The following is a 26,871-nucleotide window of genomic DNA, read 5'->3' as shown; positions in this document are numbered from 1 at the left end:
TTAGGCTGAAGGGAGGGGTTGATGAAAATCAACAGCTGTTTCAACATATCTGGCTTGACCGGCCCTGCTGAGGTTCCTAGTGCTTGAGGATCTCTGGCTGGGTTTCAAGGATTTTGCGTGTTTCAGAGCATGAGCCTTAAAGCAGAATGATGGACGTGCTGGACGTCACAAACTTCCCCGTATGTGTGTGCGTGTGCCAGGGCCGCGTGGGGCTCTCTGGGGCAGAGAGGCATTCTGGGGTGTGAACGTGATACGCTGGGCTGTTTTAAATGCCCAGAAGATGACACATCTGGAAAAGGAGAACCGTTCTACCCAAAGGAACTTGACTGATTAACATGAGAAACACTCACCACCCTAAAGGTTCCTCTATCACGAGAAAGCTGGAGACCCACCTAGAACGCTATGGAATAGGTATGCTGTGCTGAAAGCTCAATCCCCAGGGAGTGAACTTTAAAAAAACAAACAAAAAAACAGAAAGCACAAACTCATACTGCTCGAAGCAGAGGCCAGGAGAAACTCCAAGACAGGCAGCTTACTTTGTTCACAGGCTTCTCCAGGATTTTCACAGACACCTCAGCTGGTTTTCCCTTCTTTGATGGTGTCCTCTTGATTTTGGGTGAGTGGAATTTGTCCATCAGTTTCATGGTGAAGGAGGAGAGATGAGAACGCTGAGAGTCTGAAAACAAAGAGGGTGTTGAGCGTTAGACGTAGAGTGAAGTTCAGTGACCTTCTGTGCAAATGAGCATGGTCCCCAAACAAATCTTTTCCCCTGGCTGTTCAGAGTTACGAAGAAAAGGAAATATGGATTCCTTAAAACATTCCTGCCTACATGTTTCAATTTCTGCAACTTCGGTCTAGGTTAGGTTGTGCAGAATCGTAGAAGTCAAAGGTAGTCAAAATGGGTGCGGAAAAAGAACTGGCAAGTATTAATATTTCCGAGTGTCCTTATAGAGTCTGTATCATGGTCTAACCCAAACGAAGAAGAAAGATTACCCAAGAAGAATCACAGAAGTGAAGGTGATGAACTGGAAAGGAAGGCCCTTTCAAATCAACTTCCTCATTTTGGGGCTTAGGAACTGCAACAAGTGACATGGGCAAGGCGTCAGAGTCAGCAGTGCAGACTGAGATAGAACGAGGGTGTTCAGAACCCACTGGGACATAGCGAAACACTGGGTGGGTTCTCTCTGCGATCAGGAACGAGCCTGGGATGCCATTCTCACTACTCCCACTCCCGTATTCCAATAAAAGCCATCCAGATCGGAAAGGGAGATATAAAACTATCTCTATGTGTACATGACACGATCTTGTATGTGGAAAATCCCAAGCAATCCACTAAAAATCTATTAGTACTAATAAATTAGGTAAGGTCACAGGATACAAGAGCAATATACAAAAATCAAATGCGTTTATATACAATAGCAGTGAACATTCCCAATGACATTTTAAAAAGCTTCAATTTACAATATCATCAAGAAGAATAAAATACTTAGACATAAATTTAATTTAAGAAGTATAAGGCTTATACACTGAAAACCACAAAACATTGTTGAAAGAAATTAGAGATGATCTAAATAAATGGAAAGACATGCCATGTTCATGGACCAAAACAACTTACTACTGTCAACATGGCAGTGCTGCCTAAACTGACCTACAGATTAACATGATCCCGATTAGAAACCCAGCTGCCTTTTTGTTGTTGTTGTCTTTAGAAACTGACAATCTAATCCTAGTATTAGTAGGGAAATACAAGGGACCCAGAATAGGCAAAACAATCTAGAAAAAGAATCAAGTTGGCAGATTCACACCTCCAGATTTTAAAACTTACTACTAAAAAGCTGTGGTGATCAAGACAGCATGGTACTGGTATGAGGACAGGTATGGAAAACAACAGAGTTGAATTCAGAGCCCAGAAATAAACCCATGTGTCCACGGCTAACTGATTTTGACAAGGGTGTCAAAACCATACAATGGGGGAACGAATATTCTTTTCAACAAATGGTGCTGGGACAACTGGATAGTCACATGCAAAAGAATGAATTCGAGCCCTTACCTCACACCGTATACAAAAATTAACTCAAAATGGATCAAAGACGTAAATGTAAAACTATAGCTAGAGCTCTTAGAAGAAAATGTATAGGGATAAAATCTTTTTGACCTTGGATTTGGCAATGATTTCTTAGATACAATATGAAAAGCACAAGTGACAAAAGAAAAAAATAAATTGGACTTCTTCAAAATTAAAAACTTTTTATTAGACTTTTTGTGGTTACCATTTTGCGTTATATACAAATATCGAATCATTTCATTGTATACTTGAGGCCAATATGTCAATTATACCTCAATAAAAAAACCCCACAAAAAACGCTTGTGCTGTAATAGATACCATCAAGAAAGTGAAGACAAAGCTATAGAATGGAAAAAAATATTTGCAAATTATATACCTGATAGGGATTTGTACACAGGAAATTTTTTTTTGAGAACTTACAATTCAATAATAAAAGACAAATAACCCAATTAAAAATGGGTAAAGGATCTGAATAGACATTTCTTCAAAGAATACAAATGACAAGCACATGAAAAGATGCTCAACATCATTAGTCATCAGAAAAATGCAAATTACCGTTATCATCAATCACCACTTCAAGCCCACCAAGTATAATGAGAAGTCAGGTAACACCAGTGCCGGTGGTGTGTGGGGAAAGCGGAACCTCATACACCGCTGCTGGAAATGTGCAACGGTGCAGCTGCTTTTGAAAACATCTGGCAGGTCCTCTCAAGATCAAACACAGTTACCCTGTGGCCCAGCAATCCTATTCCTAGGCACACACCCAAGAGAAATGAAAACGCACAGCCGTGTGACTTGCACACGCAAGTTCACAGACGCATTATTTATAATAACCAAAAGGCGCTAACAACTCCAACGGCCAAATGTTCATGAGTGGTACATAAACGTTGCGTATCCACGCAGTGGAACATTGTCGGCAATGGGAAGAAATGAAGTCTCCTGACACCTGCTACAACATGGATGAATCTTGTCCATGTTATACTGAAAGAAGCCAGACACGAAGACCAGATGCTGTATAATCCCATTCATTTGACATGTCCCGGATGGGCAGATTTACAAAGTGGATCAGTGGTCGCCTAAAGCTGCGGGCCGTGGAGAGGGCTGGAGAGTGATCGCTAAAGAGTACAAGGTTTCCTGTAGCAGGAAACAAAAACGTTCCAAAGTCAGAATCTGGTGATGGCTGTACAACCCAGTGAATTCTATAAAAACCTGACTTCTACACTTGAGATGCATCAATTGTGTATGTGAATTCTATCTCCATGAAGCTGTTTAAACAAAACCCACCGAGCAGGCGTCCTTCATCTCGCCACTTACCACAGCGCTTCCCAGAGTCTGAAACCACCTGACTACTTTATGTGTTTGTCTCCTCCCGGGAATGCTGGGCCTACCGTGGCCATTCCTGCATCCCCAGTGCTAACACAGTATCTGCATCACAGAAGATGCTCAGGAAACATTCACTCAATGAATCAACCGATCGAAACATACTCCACAAAAAGAAATGCTTTTTTTGGCAACAGAAATTCACAATACTTGACTTGGTTGAAAGGTAGGGAACGGAACACAATCCTGTGCAATGAAACTAAAAGTATCTGTAGTTTTAAAAATAAAAAGCACTCCCTCTCCCTTTCCATTTTTTCTAGCAATTTAGTAATAAAAACCCTTCCAAAGAAATGACACACAGGCCTGTCACCGTGTCTACATGGTGACAGGTGACTTCACAGGGCTGAAGGTCAATTCCTTTGTCAAAGACCTCCCAGGCGGCAGGCAGGACCAGGGACGGCACCTGCTCGTTGCAATGGCCTAGGAGCCCACTGTACTTTGGACCACAAAGAAGAGCCCGGGCCAGACCCGCGTTCACACGTGCAGCCACGCCCACAGGGCTCCACGGCGGTCTGCCCTGCCTGCTGGCCAGAGCTGCAGGAGGCCCTTCTCGGGCCCCAAACGTGGACTCTCCTCACTGCGAGAGCTCACACCAGCCTTTATTGGTTGCGGTCATTCCCGGGAGCCAACGTGGGTCAACTGGGTGGAAGGACTTTTCCAGCTCCCTCAGCCCCGCGGCTTCGCCTTCCCCACGCAAGCACGGTGGGTCCTCTCTACAGTGTACACGGCCTTCTTTAGACCTCAAAATCACGTGACTGGTCTCTTCGATCACATGGTGGTTAAAAGGGTGAGCTTTGTAGTCACACTGTTTGGATTAAAATACTTCAAAGTCACCTAAGTCTTAAGTCTCCTTGTCTGGAAAATGGGGCTGATGACATTGTCCTTGAGGTGGCTGACATGATGCAGGTGAGATGGACGCTGCCTGTGGATGATGGAATAAGGTACTTATCCCAGGGCAGGCCCACGGTCCCTGCTCGACGTAGGGACCTCACCTAACTAACCACCTGGTCTGGAAGGGGAGCAAGCTGATCTAACTCTGAATTCCGATTTGCCAGCTGCTTACGGAGCTGTCAGGCGTTCACTCGCCGCCCCGAGTAACGGAGGGCCTTACGAGAGCCCTCTGTCCTCTCCCTCTAGCACAGGCCAGGACCCTCAGTCGGGCCCTAGCCTGTTTCCGTTTCCCTCTCTGGCGCCTGCTTCTGCGGTGCCCTTATTGCTGCCCCCGTGCCCCTCCTTCTGCCCTAAAGTCACAGCACGTCCCTCACCAGGCAGACGGGATGCTAGAGCAATGGACTAACCTGTGTGACTTCCACCCTAGCACGTAACAGTGGAAGCGGGGCTACGAAAGCAGACCCAAATGGGGAAGTCTAGGCAGGATGCACGGTTCCGTTCATTTGCTTTGGTGGCCAGAGATCTCCAGAGACACGGGCTGGGCCAGCCGACTTCCGCCTCCTCCACTCTGCTGCCCTGAGTTGCTGCGTGGGCAGCCGTGGGGCTGAGGGGCTGTCCAGATTCACATGTCTGTCATCACAACCAAGGGCCGAACTAGGGGAGTAGGTCTGGAGGCCCCCAAACCCTCTCAGGGACATGCGCGTGCAGGGCAGCCCCGATTGTGACCCAGGGGCCGACTGGGCATCTCCGCCTGACAGCAAACTGAACCCAGGAAGCCCACCAGAGCACTCACTCTCTACCTCTGCTCGCCAGCCACAGCCCAGAATTCTGTCTTGGGGCACAGCTGGGACGCAACATCAGCGTTTAGAGGAAGTACCTACCAAGACATGTCTCCTCAGAGCACGTAATAGCCTCAAAACAGCCGGCGCTAGCTCACGGTGGGATAAATCAAGTGGGGAAAGCACACTCTTTGTAATGACCACGAACCTCGTCCCTCTGGAAATCAAGGACACCAACCAGGACAGATATTGGCTTGGAGGTTGCCTGTCACCTTTTCCTTGAAACTACGGGGTAGCACTACAGGTGACTGCACGTGAGTGCTGAGGAAGCCCAGTGGTGACCGGTGACAGAGGGCGGAAGGGAGCGAGGGGCAGCTCTCTCAGGCACTCTTGGCAACAGCACCTCTTTCCCTCTTCCTGCCCCTCTCCTCGTGTCCCTCATGCATATCAATCGTCTGGGAAAGAGGGCAATGCCAGGGGGTGCCCCACACGACCGCACAGTGCCAGGTGGCTTTACCAGCCCCCCTCTTACTACTTGGACTCCACGTAGGAAGTTACACTTCAGATTCTGTACATGTGTGTTTTTAGAGATGTTCTGGTACTGAAATTAAGACAAAAGTTGGAAAGATTTCATACCTACATTTACAGATGCTCCCAGAAGGACGATGGGGTTACACCCCAATAGACCCAGCAACAGGCAACCATGATTCTGATGTTTGTGCTTATCATCCCTTCCTTTCTCTGAGTTTGTATCTGTAAGTCTAGTTTAACACGCGGGTTTGTGATAAATGGCAGCACAGGGTAAACACTACGTATCAGTGGTACAACCCTGTAAACACGTGCCCTTGCCTTTTCTCTCCAGAGGCCTGACATGACCCGTGCTGAAGTAACTCAGTGCTTTCACGCCCAGCCCTGCGACAGTCCTGTATCTTATAACCCCACTGTTATTAACCCACTCTCCTGTCAGGGGACATTTGTTTCCAACTTTTGAAACAACGCTACTATGAACGTTCAGTACACTTCAGATTCTGTACATGTGTGTTTTTAGAGATGTTCCTGGAACACGTGTGAGTTTTCTACGACTGGAATTGCCAATCGCAGAGTATATTTGCCAGACGAGTCTCCAAAGTGGCACATCCACCCTGCAGGCCCCCTAGCAAGGTCCCGGCCCCACCGTCACATGGGATCGCCACACGTGCACACTTGCCACATGGCCAAGCCTAACCCAAGGAAACGAAAGCCTCCCTTCATGTGGCAATGCCATAGTACCTTACTGGGTCCTATCAGGTCTGTGAGAGCAACGTCAAAGGTCACTGATTGACCTTCAGAAAACAAAGCCTCAGACCTCTGTTCAGCGGGTGTGGCCTTCACACCAAGAAGGCCGGGAACTCCCAGTGACTAATCTGCTAGTCATTTCTTCCAGAGAAAGGGTGGCCTCACAATTTCTGCATAAGTGACCACGAGGGTACTTAAGAACAGACACTTTCTGGGGCAACTGTCACAGGGGCATATCTGGCTTTCAGACAGGAAGAGGACGGGCTGAAGGACAGGCATGTGGCCTGCTCACAGAATCACATCCCACCAAAAACCAGAAACACACCGAAGCCAACCGAGTTCTGCCCAAGGAGTCTGCCAGGTGCATTTCATCCTTAAATTTGTAACTTGCCCCGTGGCCAGGCCTAACAATGCTCTCTGCCTGCGTCTGACAAATGTGCGTATCAACTGGCCTTTCAGATGTCACTTGTACAGCAGCTGGGATCCCAACTTAGCAGTGGTTTCTGTCAGGGCTTAATTTTGCCCTGGATGGGGGCAGGGGGAGTCTCTCAGTATCAGCCATACAGGCATCTCAAAGTCAGGGTCACGCTGGATGACGCTCTGAGGCAGTGCCAACCTTCATAACACAGTGGCTGTCAGTTTCCCCTTACCCACGCGGGGCGCCCTGGTGCAGAAGTGCCACACAACTGAGAGAGGCTCCTGCCTGTCCAGTTCCACTTGCTCAGCCACGTCCCTGTTTCCCAAATACCAGAAAGGACAACTAGAGCGGAGAAGTGACAGGACGACAGGTGGAAGAACTTTTGTAAACACAAGGGGCTCGGGTCCTTATTTCTCTAGAGTTTTACAGACTAATGTAAAGACAAGAGTCCGTCCTGAGCAGGTGGGGGGCACGGCAGGCTGTGCTGTGACCTGAGCGCAGCCACGTACGTGAACAAACTTTTCACTTCTCTGAGCCGAAGGTTCCTCATCTACAAAACAAGCGTGATCTCCCCGACTTGTGACGACTGAGCATGACGCTATGTGTGAAGCGTGCGGCTGAGGACCTGACAAATACCAAATGCTCCCCAAATGGCAGCCGTCACTATCATCTGACAACACTCCAGGCCTCTGCCACCACTTACTAAGGCAGAAGCGACAAACAACCCCAGCCTCGTAGAATAGAGAGCAACCTAATGTTTCATTTTTGCCCAACACTTTCCATTTTGAATTCCTCTGTCTTCATATACAACTATTCATGTTAAAACAGAGGGAAATATTTGGAGTTTTGCAGCACCACAGGCTCTTCTGACATGAAAATCTGTTCATATTTCTCGTTTCTCGGGGAGTCTACTGACAACCACATTGCCATGGGTGCTGATGCAAACAGTAAGGGTGTCCTTTTTGCTTTGGTAGCAACAAAAGGACAACCACCTCATTCAAAATATCCAAGCACTACCAAAATATATAACCTAGAGAGTGGAAATCCCTCGTCACTCCACGTATGGCAGAGCTGAAATACATCTTTCCCTTATCATCACGTGGGTTGTCTGCCATGTGGGCATGGATACTGCGCTGCTGAAAGGCAGGCCACAACAGTGTCACCTGTCCCCTGACCGATGGCGTCTGCCTTGCCCTTCAAACAACGCAACACCCTCATGCTGACCTCCCTGGGCACCCGTACAAGGAGCCGGGATGGCTTTGGAGTGTGTTTGTTTTCTGTCGAGACACGATTCTGTGAGCGGGCTACGTGCCTCTAGAAGTGGAATTGTTAGGTCAAGGGTATGAGCACTGAACACGAGACGATCTGTCCAGCTGCCCCAGGCCACATGCAGCCACAAAATGAGGCTCGAGTGGCATGCGTGAGGGAAGGAGGTGCGGCCGTGGGGGCCCCGCCTCCTCTGGAAGAGACCGGGTCTCAGCACCTTGGATTTGGGCTGCTTGACAGAACAGAACCACCATTCCCGTTTTCCTCACACAACTGGTAAAGATGTGAAAGGTTCACAACAGAACCTTCACAAAAGACGATAGCCACGTGGCCAATAAACAGACGACAGGGTGCTCACCTCCATCCGTCACCAACAATGGTAAAGTGAAGCCATAAAGCGACGACACCACACGCACTGGAATGGCGACAAAGACAGCACAGGAAGCACAGGCACTGGCGAGGGTGAAGACCTCCGGGCCTCGCCAGCCTCTGCGGCCAAGCGGAACCCGGCGGCCCTGAAAGGACGCTCCCTGTGGCTGGGGCTCCCTCCCCCAGTGGGCGTGAGCGCACCCAAACACACGCTCCAGAACATTCAAAGGAGGACCACCACACGCCCGCTGACAGGAGTGGATAAACTGTGTGCTGTCACACTGAGTCGTACTATGTAGCATCAAAAGGAATAATCTGCACCCACACACAACAATGTGAATGACTCTCACAGATGCAGACAGAAGACAGATACAGAAACGTGTATTTTGGATGATTCCAATTATATAAATACAAAAACAGGCAAAAGTCATGTATGATTTTGGGAGTCAAGGTCGGGGTTGTGCTTGAGGGTGGATGGCAACTGGCAGGGGACACGAGGGAGGGAGCTTTGTCGTCTGTTTTTTTGACCGGTTATACTGGTGTGGTCGATTTGTGAAAATTCTGCCAGCTGCACACCTAAGACAGAGGTACTTATCTGATACACGGTATACTTCAATAAACATCTGAAATAAACTAGACGTAAGGTGCAAGGCTCTTCTAAAGAAAAGGGCCTTCATGACTTACATGGGCCAGATTAGCTGAGCATTCGTCATTTAAGAAAATGCTGTTTCTTGAAATTAATGTATTTAACCATGAATAGCCCAGAAGGAGTGTCTTCCCAAAGAACTCTGCATTGACTATCTCAGGAAGAATCTGTGGATATCTCAGGAAGCTTTTCTTTCACCTCCGTAAAAATAATAAAAGAGCCGACATACATGTAAATATTCTCAGGACCTGCAATCTCCAGTAAATGAACGTTTTCTGATCTCCTTTTCCTCACTGTATGGAAACTTCAAAGAACTTAATGTAAATACAACTGTGCCCTACAATTCATTTTGCCCAAGACTGAACCGATGCATTTCTGCACAATGGTAATAGCAGCTACTCATGAGGTTAGTCTCAGAATGAAAACCAGTATTCACTCAGTCAGGATCTGAGCGTCTCATCTGTGCCGGGCCTGTATCGCGCCAAGGAACCCTCCTCCCCTGATATCAGGGAGTGGGCTAGACAGTCTGCGTTAGGGGGACAGAGGGAGGCTGGAGTATATGTTTGCGACCTGTCGGCATAAAGACAACACAGGAAGCCGAGAGACTAGAGGAGAACCCTGGGGACGTGTGCACAGAGAGAAGAGGTCCAGGTCACTTTGTTGTTGAGTGGCCTCCTTCTACACACGAGCTCTCTCGGTGATTCTAACAGGCAGATCAAACACAAGTCCAAAACTGAATTCCTGACACTCCCTTCCCAAAGCTGCTGTCCCCATGTCTTGGTAAACAGGCATTTCACGCTTCCAATAGTTCAGGTCAAAATTCTTGACTCTGTTCTTTTGCTGATGCCCACCATGCAATCCTTCAGCACATTCTGTTAGTTCTTCTATAACATTATATTCGGAAACTCACCACGATCAAGACCTGCCCCACTGTTACCCTGGCCGGAGTCACCATCCCTTCTCGCCTAGACCCCGACAATCGCTTTTTAACTGATTTTCTAGTCTTCTCAACCCAGCAACCAGAATGACCCTCATTAAAGTTAAGTCCTATTACGTTGCCCCTCTGATTGAAACCCTCCAGTCTCACTCAGTAAAAAGCAAAGCCCTTCAGCGGTCTGCAGGTCCCACATGACGCGCCACTCCCAACCCGACCCGCCAGCACCTCCCCCCACACCTTTGGGAGTAAGCCCATCCACTGGAAACCTGTCCTCTGAAGGCCCCCACGGGGGAGGCCTGACAAGTGACTAGGACCGGATGGATGGGTAAATATTGTCTCATCCTGGGACTCAACATGTAGGAAGCTCATCTGGCCCTCAGAGCAAGCTTTATCCTTCAAACAGATCTTTATCAGAAAGCAAGGTAATATTTTGGCTATTATGTCTCTTAATGTCTATTTTTCCAACTTTCAGAATTCAGGGCAGAAAAGAGATTCTCCTCATTGGTCCCTTCAGACCATGACGACGATCAAATCTTACTCATTTTGGAATCTGGCACCAGCCCAATTCCTGCACGCTGAAAATAAGTACTTAATGGGCCGGCCCGGTGGCTCAGGCGGTTAGAGCTCCATGCTCCTAACTCCGAAGGCTGCCGGTTCGATTCCCACATGGGCCAGTGGGCTCTCAACCACAAGGTTGCCGATTCAATTCCTCGAGTCCCTCAAGGGATGGTGGGCAGCGCCCTCTGCAACTAAGATTGAACTGGGCACCTTGAGCTGAGCTGCCGCTGAGCTCCCGGATGGCTCAGTTGGTTGGAGCGCGTCCTCTCAACCACAAGGTTGCTGGTTCGACTCCCGCAAGGGATGGTGGGCTGTGCCCCCTGCAACTAGCAATGGCAACTGGACCTGCCGCTGAGCTGCGCCCTCCACAACTAAGATTGAAAGGACAACAACTTGACTTGGAAAAAAGGCCTGGAAGTACACACTGTTCCCCAATAAAGTCCTGTTCCCCTTCCCCAATAAAATCTTTTTAAAAAAGTACTTAAGTGCTTGTTAGTGAACACACAGACAAAGCATCAATGAACAAATTCTGTAAAACTGACAACTACCACATTCGACCCACACCAGAGAGTAATATCTGATAAGTGACGTAGGCTGGAACAGTTTATATGGACTTTCCATATAATTCTCTAAGGAGTGCCAATACACGAGCCAGGGACGACTCAGTCAAGGAGTTTCTTTGGTGGGGTGCTGCCGTTTGGGGTACCTGGGCTAAGAGAATGCTGTTCAAGCCACTTCCGGGGAAAGACAAGAGAAAACCGTACCTTCCCCCTCCCCTCCTAGGTCGCTAGAAGACAATGGACGCTGGGCCAGTATTGTCCACCAGAAACACAACGTGAACCAAATGTAGTTTAAAAATATTTTTTAATTAACCCAATTTAGCCACAATATTATCATTTCACCATGTAATCAAATAAAAACTACTGATGAGACATTTCCTCTTATTTTTCTTTCATATGAAGTCTCCAAAATCTGGTGTGTATGTCAAACACCCAGCATGTCTTGGGTGGACGCCTACTGGCCAGCTGTGGCCTGGGCCTCCCTTCCTGCTGAGGCCGCACCTACAACCGCTGGTCCCCAGCCTCCTGAAACACAGCACCTTGGAAGGGCTGATCTGACGGCTTCAGGGCTGTGCCACTGGGTCTATAAGGCCGCCTCGCCTCTCCCTGGAGGGGCAGACAGTGGGGACCTGCTCACCCTTAAGCTGGGCTCAAGGGTCCATGACCCCTTCCCACGTGGGCACGGCTGTCTCTCATCTAACTAAAACCCAGGGTAGAGGGTCAGTGGACGGGGAACCGTCACTGGGCAAGGCTGGGAGGTGAGTGGAGCGCAGGAGGCGGCCTCTGTTTCAACAGAAGAAACTTCTGACAACCACAGCTTTCCAACAAAGCAACTGGTTGGTGGCAGGAACCACAGACACACACGGTAGCAACGACACCTCCTACTGTGATGTGGCCCAAAGATGTGTGTGACCCTCACACATGGCCGAGCACAGCCCGGAAATTACTCTGATGTGAGCGAAGCCCCCTCCATGTGTGTGACTGGACAATTTTGCCCTCTGGGACCTTGCTTTGCTCACTCGTAAAATGGGGACATTCATCCGACCTCACTGGGCTGCGGCAAGAATGTTGTGAAGCACTGCATGTAAACTCACTGCAGCCCTGACATTCAGTAAACACTGAGTAGATGATGTCTGTCTGTGCTGCACAAATGTTTCTGAGATAAATGCCACCGTTTCGAGAGGATAATCCTTATTTTTTAACACACTATAATTTAAAAAGAGGAGCTAATTCACTGAGTGGGGGGTACTCTTATGATTTGAGCACTTTCTTACATGTTATACTTGAATAAAAAAGTTGTATTTAAAATAAAAGTAGAACAGAGATGAGGAGAGAAGCTGGATTCTTGGTGATATTGTCTGGGCTGCTAGATCCAGCTTTACCTGAAGCTCCACTGCCTCTCAACTCCTAGCAACATGGGGGGAGAAAAAAAAGAGGACCACTAAGTAACTAAAGTATCTTATAGGATAGAAACGGAAGCCACAGCCTCCAGCAAATCCACTTTTACATGAGAAGAAGCATGGAGACATCTCGTGGGAAGGACCCCTGCCTTTAGACAGTGCTGTGAATAAACCCACACAGCGAGTTTTCCCAAGATTTACTCCTGTTATAAAGCACTCACAGAAGACAGACAGTCCCTGAGGGAGTTAAGGGAGCCTTGGGGACGCAGAGCCTAGTGAAGGGGCTAAGTCATAGCTCCTGTTTATAAACGTCCCAAAAGCCCAGCCCTATGTGGAGAGGTCACGTGTTATCCCTGATCCTCGTAACACTGGAGGGAAAGTGTTCTTATTACCACCTGACAGACAAGGAAACCAAGTCACAGGGCCCCAGCACCACCCCACCACCCCACATTCGTCACACACATCACAGACATGACAACCGCAGCCCTAACGTGGGCCGTGAACCACACAAGGCCAGCCTGTCCCCAGAGTGGCCAACTCCCAACGAAGTAGTTCTTTTCTATTACTGTTTGGAACCGACCTAGAGATTCTTAGAGGCACAGATATCACAGACTTCCAGAGACGTGAATTCGTCATGTCTGTGGAACATTGTTTCTGATGACCAGAAGAGGTACGGGAGGGAAATACAAGTTTCTTCTGAGGACACAAACCAGCAGAAAGAAGGCGGGCCCAAAGGGCGTCCATCACTCAGGATCCCGGCCACAACAGGAAGCAGAGCAGCACTGACCTTTATCCTTTAAGTGGGCTGTTTGGAGCTGCCTCCGGCCCTCAGAGGAACGGGCCTGTTGGGACTGGTCTGGCTCAGAATGCAAACAATGCTCCTCAAGGGCCGCAAAGCATCGTCTTCAGCGTCATGTCACCAGCAAAGCAGCACGTGGGGGCAGGAAAGCCTGTTTATCTGGGGTCAGGACACCTGATGGGGTACACCAGCCAGCGCTTGTGGGTGGCGGAGGCTGCGCGCACACAGCAACTCTGTCGGCCTCAGCTGCTCGCCCCGCTCAGGGACTCGAGGAACTCATTATTTGTCAGGCCACCCTCTGGGCTTCCAGAGGAAAACACATTTTCATTTGTCAGTGAGCACAGATTCATTTATTTCCCAGGCAACAGGGAGAGGAGCTGGGAACCACCATTGCCCGCGCGCAGCTTGGGACACTGCAGAAAGAGCTCCCAGGGCAGAATGTGAGGAAGTGAAGGGACAGGGCCACCTGTCAAGCCCCTCCCCTTCCCTATCACCTCAGGCAAACGGTGCAGCGCAGGTAACATAGCAGGTAACATAGCGTCTGCGTTCACTCACTCCTGCCATGAATATTTATGTGCCAAGCATTTGTAAGTGCCGGTGTCAGAAAGAGGAAGGAGCCCCAGTGTCGTGGGGGAGAGCCAGGAAACCCTCCTCACCACCCAGAGTGAGGAGCCCTGGCATGGAGACCTGCCCCGCGAGGGCAGGGGCTCTGCAGCTGCTCACAGCCCTGCTGGGGGGCGGGCCTCCCGGTGCCAGCAGATGTGCCCTGGGGCCCGGGCTCTTTGGAAGAAAACCCAGGCTGCCACTCAGGGCAGGGGAGGAAGGGCTGAGCTTACAGGAACAGCTCCAGGCTTTGTGCCTTGCACATGGGGACCAATGAAGGTGGTGTCTGAGTTAGCAAACAGGTGCTTGTTTTGGAAATCTCTGAGGACACAGAGGGATCTGAAAATGGCCACTTCTCTAAAGGCACACTTCTGCCTCCGGGCCAGGGTGGGGTAGAGGACAGGTAGCGAGGGTTCTCAGGCAACCGAAGGCCGCAGCTTTCTCTAGAACAGAGCCGAGCGTGTCTTCACAGACCCCAGCCCTCTGCTCCAGTCTCTCAAATGTGTGCGTGGCCAGGGGGCCCGTTCTGGCACGGACATCTATTATGTACGGCAGTTCAGACCCGCCTGGGGCAAAACACAAATCCCACTCTGCTCTGCACGTCAGAATCAAGCACTGGTCAACCTCAGTCTCTCCAAGGTACTGGCCAAGGTGGTACTCCAAGGTACCTGCCCCTGCCAGGTGCCAAGTGAGTGACGGGCTCTGTGCTCCCAGCATGTGAGCCTGAAAGGATCCCGCGTCCCCTGACAGAGGAAGCGGGCCCTGAACTGACCAAGCTCAGGACCCAGGACTCCTTCCTCAGTAATAGCTGAGAGTCTCAACTAGCCCCCAGTCATTTCTCCTCCTCACGAGACAATGGCAGCGCAGGAAGTGAACGCGCACGGAGGCCCAGAATAAAAGGGAGCCCACTCCAGTGCTGGTGACACCCACCTACTCCTGGCTCGCGAATGACTTACAGCCACAGATGGCCTGACCACCCACCGGAGGCTCCAAGGGCCCTTGAAATTCTGGGACTAAAATCTAAAGTCATGCTGTTTAGTCTAAGCCAGAATGTCACTGGCACAGAGCCCGAAATTCAATCAATTTCCAGTCATATGTATGGGTCCCGGGCACGAGGCAGCGTATGAGGTAGAGAGTAACACGCGTGGCGCTGCCAGCAGCAGTGACCCAGCGGGAGCTGGGACCATTTCTTGCAGAAAGTACCCAGCATACCCAGGTACTTTACAGGCCGATCTCACTGAAAACTCACAGTGACACTGCAAGGTAGGAAAACAGGCTGAGAAGGAAGTGACAGCCTTTGGATCTGAACCCAGTGCAGCTTCACACGCTAGCCACACAGGGTCCTAAGACTTAGTAAAGGGAGACGTGAGTAAGATGCTCAAATAAAGCAGAAAACAGGCCCACAGGAAGGAGGCTCGTGTCCTCTTGTCACTGCGGGAATTTTCTTACTCCCTCCGGAGCAGGGTTCCATTTATAACAAGCCAGGGGCCCCGAGGTGCAGGGCTCTGTGCTCGGCTGTGTGCCCACCCCCGGCTTCCGACTCAGACGGCACGTCTTAGCATCGGCTCCTCTTCCTCTTTCTGAAGCCAAAGCCTCGTAAGGATGCCGTTTATTAGAGTGTTCACAGCTTTGATCAACAGGGAAGCGAGTCACCACAGGAGCAGAGAAAAGACTGCCAGGCCAGGCCTGCCTGTAAAAGTGAACCACACCTTTCTCGGAAAGGCCAGGACCAGGACGGCTCACTCGCAGCAACCTCCTGGCTGTGATAGCGCCTGAGCTACAAATACTGGCAGTGGTGAGATCTCAGGCAGAGTCTCCAGCCTGGGGGAGAGGCCAAGGTTACGTCCACGGGCTCTCTCCACTTGAGGTAGCATTATGGATAGAACCAAGACACTCTTTTTTTTTTTTTTTTTTAAGATTTCTTATTAGAGAAGGGGAACAGAACTTTATTGGGGAACAGTGAGTACTTCCAGGACTTTTCCAGTCAAGTTGTCCTTTCAATCTTAGTTGTGGAGGGCGCAGCTCAGCTCCAGGTCCAGTTGCCATTTTCTAGTTGCAGGGGGCGCAGCCCACCATCCCTTGCGGGAGTCGAACCGGCAACCTTGTGGTTGAGAGGACGCGCCCCAACCAACTGAGCCATCCGGGAGGCAGCTCAGCTCAAGGTGCCGTGTTCAATCTTAGTTGCAGGGGGCGGAGCCCACCATCCCTTGCAGGAGTCGAGGAATTGAACTGACAACCTTGTGGTGGAGAGCCCGCACTCCAACTGTTCCAACCAAGCCATCTGGCCACCCGGGAGCTGAGCGGCAGCTCATTGACTTCATTCTAGTTGTGGAGGGCGCAGCTTGCTGGCCCATGTGGGAATCGAATTGGCAGCCCCGTTGCCCAGAGCTCATGCTCTAACCAACTGAGCCACCGTCCGCCCCAAGACACTCTTTTTAAACAACCCAAAAAGCAACAGGTTGCAGGAGAACCTGTATTTCAGCGGTGGCTGGAGCTGCCAGCACTTGGCTAGGAAGCGTTGGGAGGGGGCGCTCTGAAGTCAGAAAGGTGCCCGGTCCTCCTGGAATTCATCCCTTCACAGCCTGTGATCAGTGACACAATGGCCTTGCAACAAATGTTGGAAAAAGACAGTTCTTCAGGAGCCAGGGCTCCAGCCCCGTCCTGGGTCTGGGACTCAGCCAAAGAGCTTTCCTCTAACTTCTCCAAACTCGTTCAGAAGTCTCCCAAAGCCCACCTACCCCTGGGAGTGCTGTTAGGAAAAACCCACTGCTTCATTTTAGAATCCTCAGAGCAGAAAACTGTCATTTTTCGAGAAGGAATCTCATTTTCCCGTGTTCTCCCTCAGAAGTTGTATCCTTTACATCTTCTAGAACTGAAGTTCTTTTTAATGGACCGAGTCTTCCACCTGGAGGTGGCCTCCATCTCAGCCGCCTGCCAGGGATGAAGGACCCGCATGGGCCACACAGGGGAGCTGGCGGCAGAGGGCAGGGACCTGTCTTCTCAAAGCCGGCTGTTAGGAACCAGAATGCACTTTCCCACTGAAACAACGTTAAAACCTGCGTGCAGGCCCCGGCTGCCCACACGTGGCACCACGTGGCTGAGTGCCAACTGCCGTGGGTGCAGGGGATGGAGGGAAATGCAGGCCCTCAACTGGTTTACAAGCTTATAAGGAAGGAAAGACATCCACTCAGGGCTCCACACAGCAGAGCGATGCAAATGCTGAAGAAATAAAGGGTTTTCTTCCTGAGAGATGCAGGAGAAGCGCAGGAAGGAAGCTCTAGCTCCAGCTGCCAAACCTAACCAGCCACCCCCAGCAAGGAAATTTGGCTGAACCGGGTCTCTTTTAGTACAAGGCTCAGAGCACAAGCAAGCCAGTATTTCCTGAAGACCCACTGTGTGCAGAGTGCTTGTGACCACGCATTTCACCCAGGACAGGTGGGCCACAGTGATTACTCTCTGCTCTTGCCCTACTTACCGCCCTGCTTGTTATATCTGACTGTAGTATGTTTTAGCATGTACTTTGTTCTGGAAAAAAGTGTGGCTTTTGCCCTCAAGTAACTGCTCTAAGGCAGTGATTCTCCAGAGGGTAAGGAGGAGGGTCACTGACAGGGTGTCTGGTCTGAGAAAGCATACGCGAGACAACTGTGCATGTTCATTCATATTTGCAATCAGAAGAAAGAAAGCTGGACAAAACACACAGAAGTTAGGGGAGGAGCTGAGGTGTCAGAGGGTCCCGATTTAGGGCTGGATGAGGAGCCGCCATGCTGCTGGGCCCCGGTGGACCCCGCTCTGCTCAGGGGCAGCCCCGAGGCTGGAGGGCCATGGTCTTTATTCCACGCTGACCCCAACCCATGAATGAACTGTCTCCTCAGTGGAAAGGGAAGTATCTTTAAACTCTTTCGAGCACATTCTAAGATGACAACCACATTTTACATGTAAGATGAAAAGCCTTGAATTTTCTAGATAGGAAAACAAAATCAACTGAGAAGGAAAGGTATCTGCCGAGGAGCCAGCATCGTGAAGCATGGCTCCCCCCCAGATCTGGTGGCAAACAGGATGTTCCCATCCCCCACTGTGTGGGGTCTACAAAAACCCCTTCTTTACAAGGAAAGGGGAGGGCAGGGGTAAGTCAATGGCGTTCAACCAAACATTTCTAAGAAGCACCAAGTAACTATGGAGAAAAATGTGTCACTTCATTTTCTTCCAGGAAGCCTGGGCCCATCAGGAACTCATCATGACTTAAATCTCCTAAAAGACAGTTTCTGTTCCGCAACTGGTGTCTGCCAGGCAGTGTCCTCAGAATTAAGTGTGTCTTACTAATAAGCCAGTGGATGTGTTTGAAAAAATGCATAAAAGTCAGTGGATTGAATCTGTAAATGAGGGTACAGTCTGCACAGAGTTTGACACATTTTTTAAGTGTTTTTGGTTCCAACTCTCTTTACAAATTGAAGCATCACCACGGAGCAGGAATCAAAATATATTTAGTTTCTTTGTGATAATATTTTTGTATCTTTGTGGTGGCTGAGAGTAGTGTTTTTAAATTTTTCATCAAAACAAAAATATTAGCACAGAACTGTGTGTCCTGAAGCTCAAAGTCCGGCGGCTTCCTTCCCACAGGCCTTTGCGACTTTATCTCCAACATTCACTTGAGAGCGATGAGCCAAAGCCAACCATGGAAAGGCCGGCTCCAACTGCTGCAACAGGCAGCCGCCTCTGCACAATCTAGCAGAACACTGTTTGGCTTCGACACTCTGACCTTTTACCAAAGAAGTCAGCCTGGTAAACCCGAGCTCACACCTGGGGCTACACCAGGGCCCCACTGTGGCCCCGCCCCCCAGGTACAAAGCCATCTAGCGCTCCACGCGTGGTTCAGGAATACACACTCGTTCTGCCCGATGCTTCCCTTCCAGGGCTGCAGCCTGGGTGGAAAGGGCCCTGACGTCCCTCTGGCCTGGGTGTGGCAGGAGCGGGGAGAGGTAGTAGCAGCCGGCTGCTGCCCAGTCAGGTGAATGTGAATGTCCCCCAACACTGGCTCCCACAAGGCCCTAGGCTGAAGGGCTCCCCACAAGTGCAGTCCAATCCGAGCTGGCTGCCGGCCGCCAGGGGAGACCGGTCACACTCCCTTACTCCTCTCAGGAGAAAACGGACAATGGACGCCTGCGCAGGAGATGCCTGTTCAGTTACATGGCACACAGCCCCTTTCAAGCCCCTCAATGCTCGGTGCCTGGGCTGCAGCAGTGAGTCCGTCAGACCCGGCACCAACACTTAGAAGGAGCGGGGAAGAAAGACCCGAAACCCACCATTATGAGGATGACGGCTACAAAAGTGGGGCCTAACCAAACCTGGGGAGGCTGGTGAATGCTTGACCCTTGCCTGGTAGGGGTTTCCCCAGAGGCAGACTAAGAAAAGGGTTCAAGGGCAAGTAGTTTCTGCGAGAGGTGCAGGGAATGCTGGTGGAGTGGGCAGTAAGACCGAGAAGTGGTGGCAGCCAAGAAGGGGCCCTTTTCACGGGGCAACCGCACTTGACCCCGCAAGGAAACTGGTTTGCACAGAAGCCTCAAAGGCTGACTGCAAGTGGCCAGATTTTCATTTTCTTTCTGGAGGGGGTTGGGCTGTGGACTGAGGAAAAGTCTCCTGGCAGAGGAAGAGCATGTTTGGAAGGCCTGGGCCAGCCAGCAAGGTCAAGGTGAATCAGGAGGTCTGACAGAGATCAGTAGGGCAGCCTGAGGGAGTGGCAAGAGCAGCAGGGCCCTGAGGCCAGGAGGTGGGCGCTGCTGGAGTGCGGGGGTGACAGCCTCCCATGGTGCTGGGAAGTCCATTTTCCAGTGGGGGGTGTAGCCCAGGGTCTGCGTGTGCTTTCATCCCTGCTATGAGAGAGTCGATCGGAAACCTAAACGACGTGCCCCACAGGGTGAGAGGCCAGCCACCCTGACGCCATGTTCCTTCCAGTGTTCTGGTGGTTTTGATGTTCTGACAACATGAATCCCCCCAACTCTGCCTTAGAGAAATGAGCACAAGACAAAACCCACGCGTGCAGCTGTCCTGTCCTTATGCTGCCGAGAGCACAGGAAGTGGGGGGAGAGAGGCATTTCCAACCACTGTTGGTCAAGTGTAAAGTACCGCCCAGAACCTGACCTACCCCACGTACACTCTCCTAAAACAGCCCAGGGTTTACTAAGCACTTACTATGCCAGGCCTGACAGGCAGACACAATTTTAATGGCCATTGTACCAATGAAGAAACTAAGGCTCAGAGAAAATAACTAGGCCCAAAGTCACACAGCGACTGGGAAACGACCTGAACTCAGATGCGGCTCATTGTGACTACAAGCTCACTCTCTTAATCATGACATGAAAGTGTCTTCTGTGAGTGTCACCAGTAACCATGCTTTTTAGCGTGGGAAGGTGCGAGGAAGGTGGAGCTAGGATGACGGGTGCCGAGAGCACAATGGGCAGGAAATGAAAGAGAAAAGTGTGAGTGGGCAGTGCCTACAAAACCTCTTCCTGCCCAACTGAACAGCTTCTGCTCCGAGCCTGGCTGCCCACAGGGATTCTTAGAAGCTCAGCCACAGGAAAGAGCAGGGCTCTGAGTCAAAGAGCCAGGCATTCCCGGGTCTGTGGAGAGCGCGCCTCCCCCGCGACCTTAGTACCCACTCACTATACCTTATGGAGGCCACCTGTGCAGGTAGCTGGCGCCCCTTGAGGCAGTGTCCCATCCACAGCTGACAAAGCGAGGGCTGTGCTGAGCTCTCCGAGATACTCAGGAGACTTCAGGGGCGCATGTGGAAACAGCGGGAGGACTTTACTTGGCTCCAGACAAACCACTTCCTTTGATGGGTAGCAGATGTCGTCAGGTCACGCATGGGCAGTTGGTTCAGGGCACGTGTGCAGAGGTAACTACCAAATACCTGGAACAACACGCCTTGTCCTCTCGTTCTGTCCCAGGGTTGTCAATTACCTGGGACTCAATCCCAAGAAAGAAACCGGGGCATGTGGTCACCACAGCTTCGCCAACTGAGGGACATCAGAATACAGCAAATCCTCGAATACGTTGTTTCGCTCACCGTTGCTTCGTTATAACATTAATGAGATGCCGCAGGAACTTAATTCTGGTTTATATCAGTGAGCCCAGGGTAAAACTGTTTTCCTTAAATGTTGTTTCACTTAAAGTCGCAGGACTAGCGATGACATTAAGTGGGGACTTACTGTACTGACTTCGTTTATCCCGCAAATATTTACAATGTGTCTGCTGTGTGCTAGGCACTGGGGACCCCTGGGGACCAAGTCCAAGTCCACTTTGTGACAGGTACACACGTGTAAGTTCTTCATGACAATGGACATGCACACAGCTTACTTGCTCGCTGTTTACTGGATGAGCAGCGACTTGCCTCTTTCACCATGATCTTTCTCCAAAACTTACTGCACTTTGACAAATAAGGCGTTCTGCATACAAGCCGAGACGCAAGGTGCCAGCACATAAAATGTTACTGCATCACATGGGTGAAAGAAGCAGATGATGCGTCCAATTGAAATAAGCACAGAAAATCAACTGGAAAACTTCTAGGAGGAAATGCAGAGAAAAGCAACAGATAACCTTTCTTTCCTCCCAGAACTATTTGAGTGAGTCAGTGCTCACAAGTTTTGAATGTTATTCTAGGCACAAAATAAACACCGAGTGACATTTTTAGCAGTCCATTTTGCTTCAGGAGGTATACACAGGAAATGCAGATGCAAAAACAAAATCTAAAATGCTCTACCCTAAGAGGAAAGACGCAACCAACGACTGTAACGGTAAAAACAACTAAAATGAGCCTCCCTGTGCCTAAAGGCCCGGCTCACAGCATCTGCCAAGAGCTTTTCCTCCTCTCCTCTCTGTCCAAGTGACCAGGGAGGACAAACGAAACACGGCCAGAAGGTCAATGAGTAACCCATGTGCCACAGAGCTTGTCGCTAACACTCCTGCAGGAGAGAGTCTGGTCCCCCAGATCCACTCCAGGTCAGGAGGAATTGTCCTCAATCAAAATGACATCATGGGACTTGACTCCTTTGGGTAGAAGAATTCAGAGTTCTCATTCAGGGCACAGGTCAACAAGCTCTTGTCTACATTAGTTAAAACATGTACCTAATAATTAACACAACACACTCTGCTGCTTCTGCTCAGAAGCAGGGTCAAAGCAAACCACAGAACTAATGTGCAAAGTTCCATTTCTTCCTTAATGGTGGGTATTTATTTAGGCCACACTGAACACATACCAAATAAGAGTTTAAAAGAGAACAGAATCAGAAGCTTGAACACAAGATTTACTGCAACTTAGCCATGGCCATTTGGTCCTAAGTTTTCTAGTAGCAAAGGTGAAAAGGTAAACAAGATGGGTTAATTTTGCCCATCAAAGAAAATACATGAACTCAACAGAAGAGGGTTCCATTTCCCAGGACAACATTCTAGAAGGAATTTCAAGGAGGATGTAAAACTGTGGGGACAGAGCCAGGAGTGCAGTTTCCAGGCTCTCGCCCTCACGTGGACAGGTGCTCACTCGGGTAGTAAATGGCCATCAACTGTGGCTAGTTGACCATCAGCTGTAACCAGTGAGCCATTGGCCACTAATGTAACTGCTGTGACTACGCTAGCAGCAGATGGGGGGCTAGCAAGAAGATGGTGGCTGAGCCTGCAAGCGCAGATTGCAGTTAGCGAGTGGGGTTGGTTGGCAGAGAGAAGTGGATGGCAGGTTGCGGGTGGTGTGGCTCCCGCTTCCTGTGTCTCCAACTCAGCCCCCAGCGAGAATACCGTGGTCTGACTCCCCTATCTATGTCTCCGTGGGTGTTCCTTTTCAGCCTCACCATGTCCTGCGTTCTTATGTGGGGAGCGGGAGCTGAGACCCTGCATGACACCCTGCGTGACAGTAACACTGCAAACTGGGTCTTCAATCCTAGTTTTATAAGACCTGTAATGTTCTTCAGATAACCACTCACTATCTGCTCTCTATTAAGAAAAAACCCATAGCCCAGCAACTCTGCACCATGAAGACATCTGTCAGGTAACCTAAGCTGTTAACACAGCCTGTGTGTTGTTTTCAGGAGACACGACCTAATACAGAAGCCACCCTTCCAGAACTTCATGGAAACAGGGGTTTTCCCCAGCCATTTCTGGCAGAAATGAGATGTCAGTCAAGCCAACACGGGGTCTGAGGCCTAAACTCAGTGCGGTCAGAGCACTGATGATTAAGGCTGACACACATCCGAGCCCACAGGTGTTAGCAGGAACTCGGGGTGCAAAAGAAAACCCAATCACATGCCTGGAGACCAGCCCCCAGGGCGGGGGTGGGGCTGGTGGAGGAGAACCAGGCAGCCCACTTCCTCCTCAGAAGGTCTTTCTTCAAAGAGCCCACCATTCAAACATACAGCCAAGATGAGACAGGGAGGCTGGTTTGGTTTTACCATTTCCCTGGCTTTCTAAGAGTAAAACTGGATACGGTCTAGAAGGGTAGCAGCAGGACGACAGAGGCCGGCAGGCACCGACACATCCGAAAGCCAGGAGAAGCAGACTGACGGGATGGGGTGAACAAAAACGCCATCCCCAACCTGGCCCCAAGCATCGGAAAAAGAGGGCAGGTCAAAGACAGGGAACTCATTCCTGGCAAGAAGGGCGCACGCTGCTGCCGGGAAGGTGGATTATAACGCTCTGGAAGCCAGCGTCCTGGGAAGCTCAAGCTTCCGGGGCTCAGTCAGAAGGGAGACAGGTGGGAAGTTCTCTTGGGCTGAAATTCTGCAGTAGCCAAGTGGGGACGGGGCTGTGGACCCAGTGCCGTTAAGCCTGGCTCCACCACTAACTGGCTCTGAAAACCTGGACCATTCATTTAACATCCTCATTAGCAAAATGGGCATCACCCACCCCAAAGGGCTGTAGTGAGTACAAATGAGAGAATACGCGTGTACCAGAGAATCAAGCTTTTTGACACAAGGAACCACATCAGAGAGGTCCTACATGTGCCAGCCTCTTCTGCTTAGGCACAAAATAATGAACACCGAGGGACATTGTTAGCATTCCAGTTTGCTTCAGAAGGTAAACACAGGACATGCAAAAGCAAAAACAAAAAGTAATATGCTAGTCTACCCTAAGAGGAAAGACCTCTGATTTAACTTTAAAAATGCGGGGGGGGGGGGGGGGGGTGCGGGGGGGTCCTATACACACACACATATACAATGTTATTTCTGAACCATCTGAGTTTTCTTCATTGTGGTTCGTCTGTCCCGTAAGGACTTCAGGGAGTGGCTCCTAGGGAGAGGGACATTCTTTTAGTCACAGCAGTGCAGTGAGCAGCTTCAGTACATTTAACCCAATACTTGTATACAAGCTACCATTCATATTCCCGTCTGGTCAAGTGAAGCGACAACTCAAGGATAACTTCTCAGGGTTAGCTTGGAGTTTCATGTTAACCATGAACCGGTAAGAACTGCTGGAAGCTTCTCATGCTCTGTATTAGTTTTCTATTTGCTGTGTAACGAAAACATGCAGTTCTTGTCCCCCAGTTCCTGTGGGTCAGACAGCTTCCCTGCAAGGCTGCGATCACGCTATCGGCGGGGCTGGGGTCTCACGAGCAGGCTTGAGCAGGGCAGGGAAGGTCTGTGCCCCTCCCCTCCCCCTCCCACCCCCCATGGCTGGCAGAATTAATTTCCTTGCCGCTGTAACATGGCCTCTTGCTGGCTGGGGGCTGCCCTCAGCTCCTGGACACAGGGAGTCTCCCTCTTCTCCAAAACTAGCAGTGGAGGGTGTCTCCAGACTGTCTGCTAGCAAGACAGTCCCCATGTCAAAATGTAATCGGGGAAGGACAGCCCATCAGCTCTGCCAGCTTCTGTTGGTTCGAAGCGAGTCAGTCACGGGTCTGTCCACACGCAGGACTGGACAAGGGTGTGAAGAGCAGGAGACAGCAACCACCAGGGCCACCTGAGAGTCTGTCTGCCATGTGCCTTGAGCTCCGACACAACTACTGTAAAGCGAAATCAAATTTCCAATTCAATGCAAATAAAACGGAAACCTCCCAAACACGTAGATGAACCAGATCACGGGTAAACACACGGACAACGGTTTCTTGAGATTTCATTACCTGTCACAACATCAACATGGCGTGGAGCGCGCCAGGGCAGGGTTTGGGGTTCGGGGTGCTTAACTGGCAAATGTGTGTCTCAGAAACGTTCTTACCCCTTTTCTGTACTGAAATCACCCTGACATCGTCTTAGCTTCCAGGTGGTAGAAAAGCGCCGTCCTGCATGTTAAGGCCCCTGCTCTTTTCTCATCAGCCCACCACGGCAGTACAAAGACTGAGATGGACTCCATTATGTGCCCTTGAAAGCAGACACAGACAGGCGGGGAGCAGGAAGGGAAAGGAGGATCGATATTTTAGGCTAATCACTCTCCATTCGCTAATGAGCACATGACCCCAGGGGAGGTAAGATGAGAGGTGAAATGACTGCTTCCTCACTTCTCTCCTGCCTCCTGTGGTGAACATCTCACTTCACTAATAGGATTCGGGTGTTGGAAGATAACAATTTTCTTTTTACAACACGGTCCCTATGCTTCCTCCATTTGCTCTGAAGCAGGGTCAGCAAATGGTTTCTTTACAGAGCAAGAGTAGATGTTTTCAGCTTGGTGGGGGACAGTGTCTGCTTCCTGAAAAAGCAGCACAAACTATATGTAAATGATGGGCGTGGCTCTGTTCCAATGAAATTTTATTTACAGAAACAGGGAGCCGAGCATGGGATTGGCCATCGGGTGGTGGGTGGCGGTTTGCTGACCCTGTTGCAACGAAACAGCATTCTGTTTCACCGCTGAAAGGAACACTGACTTTGTTGGTCTCCAACAGGGATTTTCAAGGGTAACCTCGACCATATACAATTGTTGCCTTATGGACTTTTATTCAAACCCAAGCCCTGCGCCTCTATAAAATGCAACGCGACTACACAACCGGGCAGCAACAAAAAGAACTGTCAAATCAGCCCTGGAATCCAAGTCAAGTTGCCCTCCACAGGCTAGACTATGCTGGGCTCCTTCTGCTGAGACCACTGTTTTCTCGCCCTCACCTTCCTTGACCTCCGAGACTGGGTAACCAGGCCGGAGACCCCGCATGAAACGCAGCCCTCTGGGCTGCAGGTGAAGTGGACCGCCCTCCTCCCACGGGGCACGGCAGTGAGACACCAGAGTCCGTTTTACTCAGTGCTAGACTCACAGAAAGCCCTCGTTAACACTTGCTGAGGGAGGTAACAGATGAGGCCCAGTACTCGCTTTCTCAGCCCCAATACTTTTCATTCATTGCACTTCCGTGTAATTACACAGCTGTACTATGATTAGGCAAACTACGGACGGTGTTCGGGTGAAAGGAAGATAGAAAATAAGCTGAACATTTCAACTGCTGAGGTTCAGAAACAACGTAAGGGTAACACAATTACCAACAGTATTAGTTATGTTCAACCGGATTGCTGGCCGCTGGCGTCAATTCACAGCCAATCATTTCTCAGTGGCCGTCTGATAACCTGCACAGGGAATTCTACTCAGCCCTCCCCGTGAGGCTGTTGTTCTCGACTGAGTGTGTTTCTTTTCAATTTCTTTTTTTTTTTTTACGTGCCTCAAGAATAAGCTGGTCCTCGGCTTTTTAACTAGAAGCAAAGGAGACTCGCAGAAGGACCTCAGGCATTTGTACAAGCAGCCTCCTGGGACCCTGCTCAGAAGTCAGGGTGTGCGCAGCCCCGGGCTGTGCCGAGGATGACAAGCTCAGACGTGGCTGCCAAACCCCGAAAGCCACACAGGGGCCTTCTGTCCCTCCATGCCACCCAGCCCCCGAGTCTCCATCCTGTGTCTTAAAAGAAGTTCATTTTCACACAAATAGAGCGGTAACTTGTCAGGGTTGATACTCAGTCCTCCCAGGTCCCGGCTG

General features: G+C 50.2%; 1 protein-coding gene across 16 annotated transcripts in view; it reads right to left on the bottom strand.

Annotated features, from left to right (window-relative positions):
• RAPGEF1 (Rap guanine nucleotide exchange factor 1) overlaps positions 1–26,871 on the bottom strand; it is a 133,314-nt gene that overhangs the window by 67,576 nt on the left and 38,867 nt on the right. For all 16 annotated transcript variants that reach the window (XM_074331228.2, XM_074331227.2, XM_074331230.2 and 13 more), the window contains one exon: positions 537–676. In XM_074331228.2, the coding sequence (XP_074187329.2) occupies positions 537–676 (140 nt within the window). The remainder of the gene's footprint in view (positions 1–536; positions 677–26,871) is intronic.

The sequence above is a fragment of the Rhinolophus sinicus genome, chromosome 16, assembly GCF_057876585.1.
Source record: "Rhinolophus sinicus isolate RSI-liver-muscle chromosome 16, RSI-T2T, whole genome shotgun sequence".
NCBI lineage: Eukaryota > Metazoa > Chordata > Mammalia > Chiroptera > Rhinolophidae > Rhinolophus > Rhinolophus sinicus.
The sequence above is the reverse complement of the archived record's forward strand: the minus strand, read 5'-3'. Positions and strand labels throughout refer to the sequence as shown.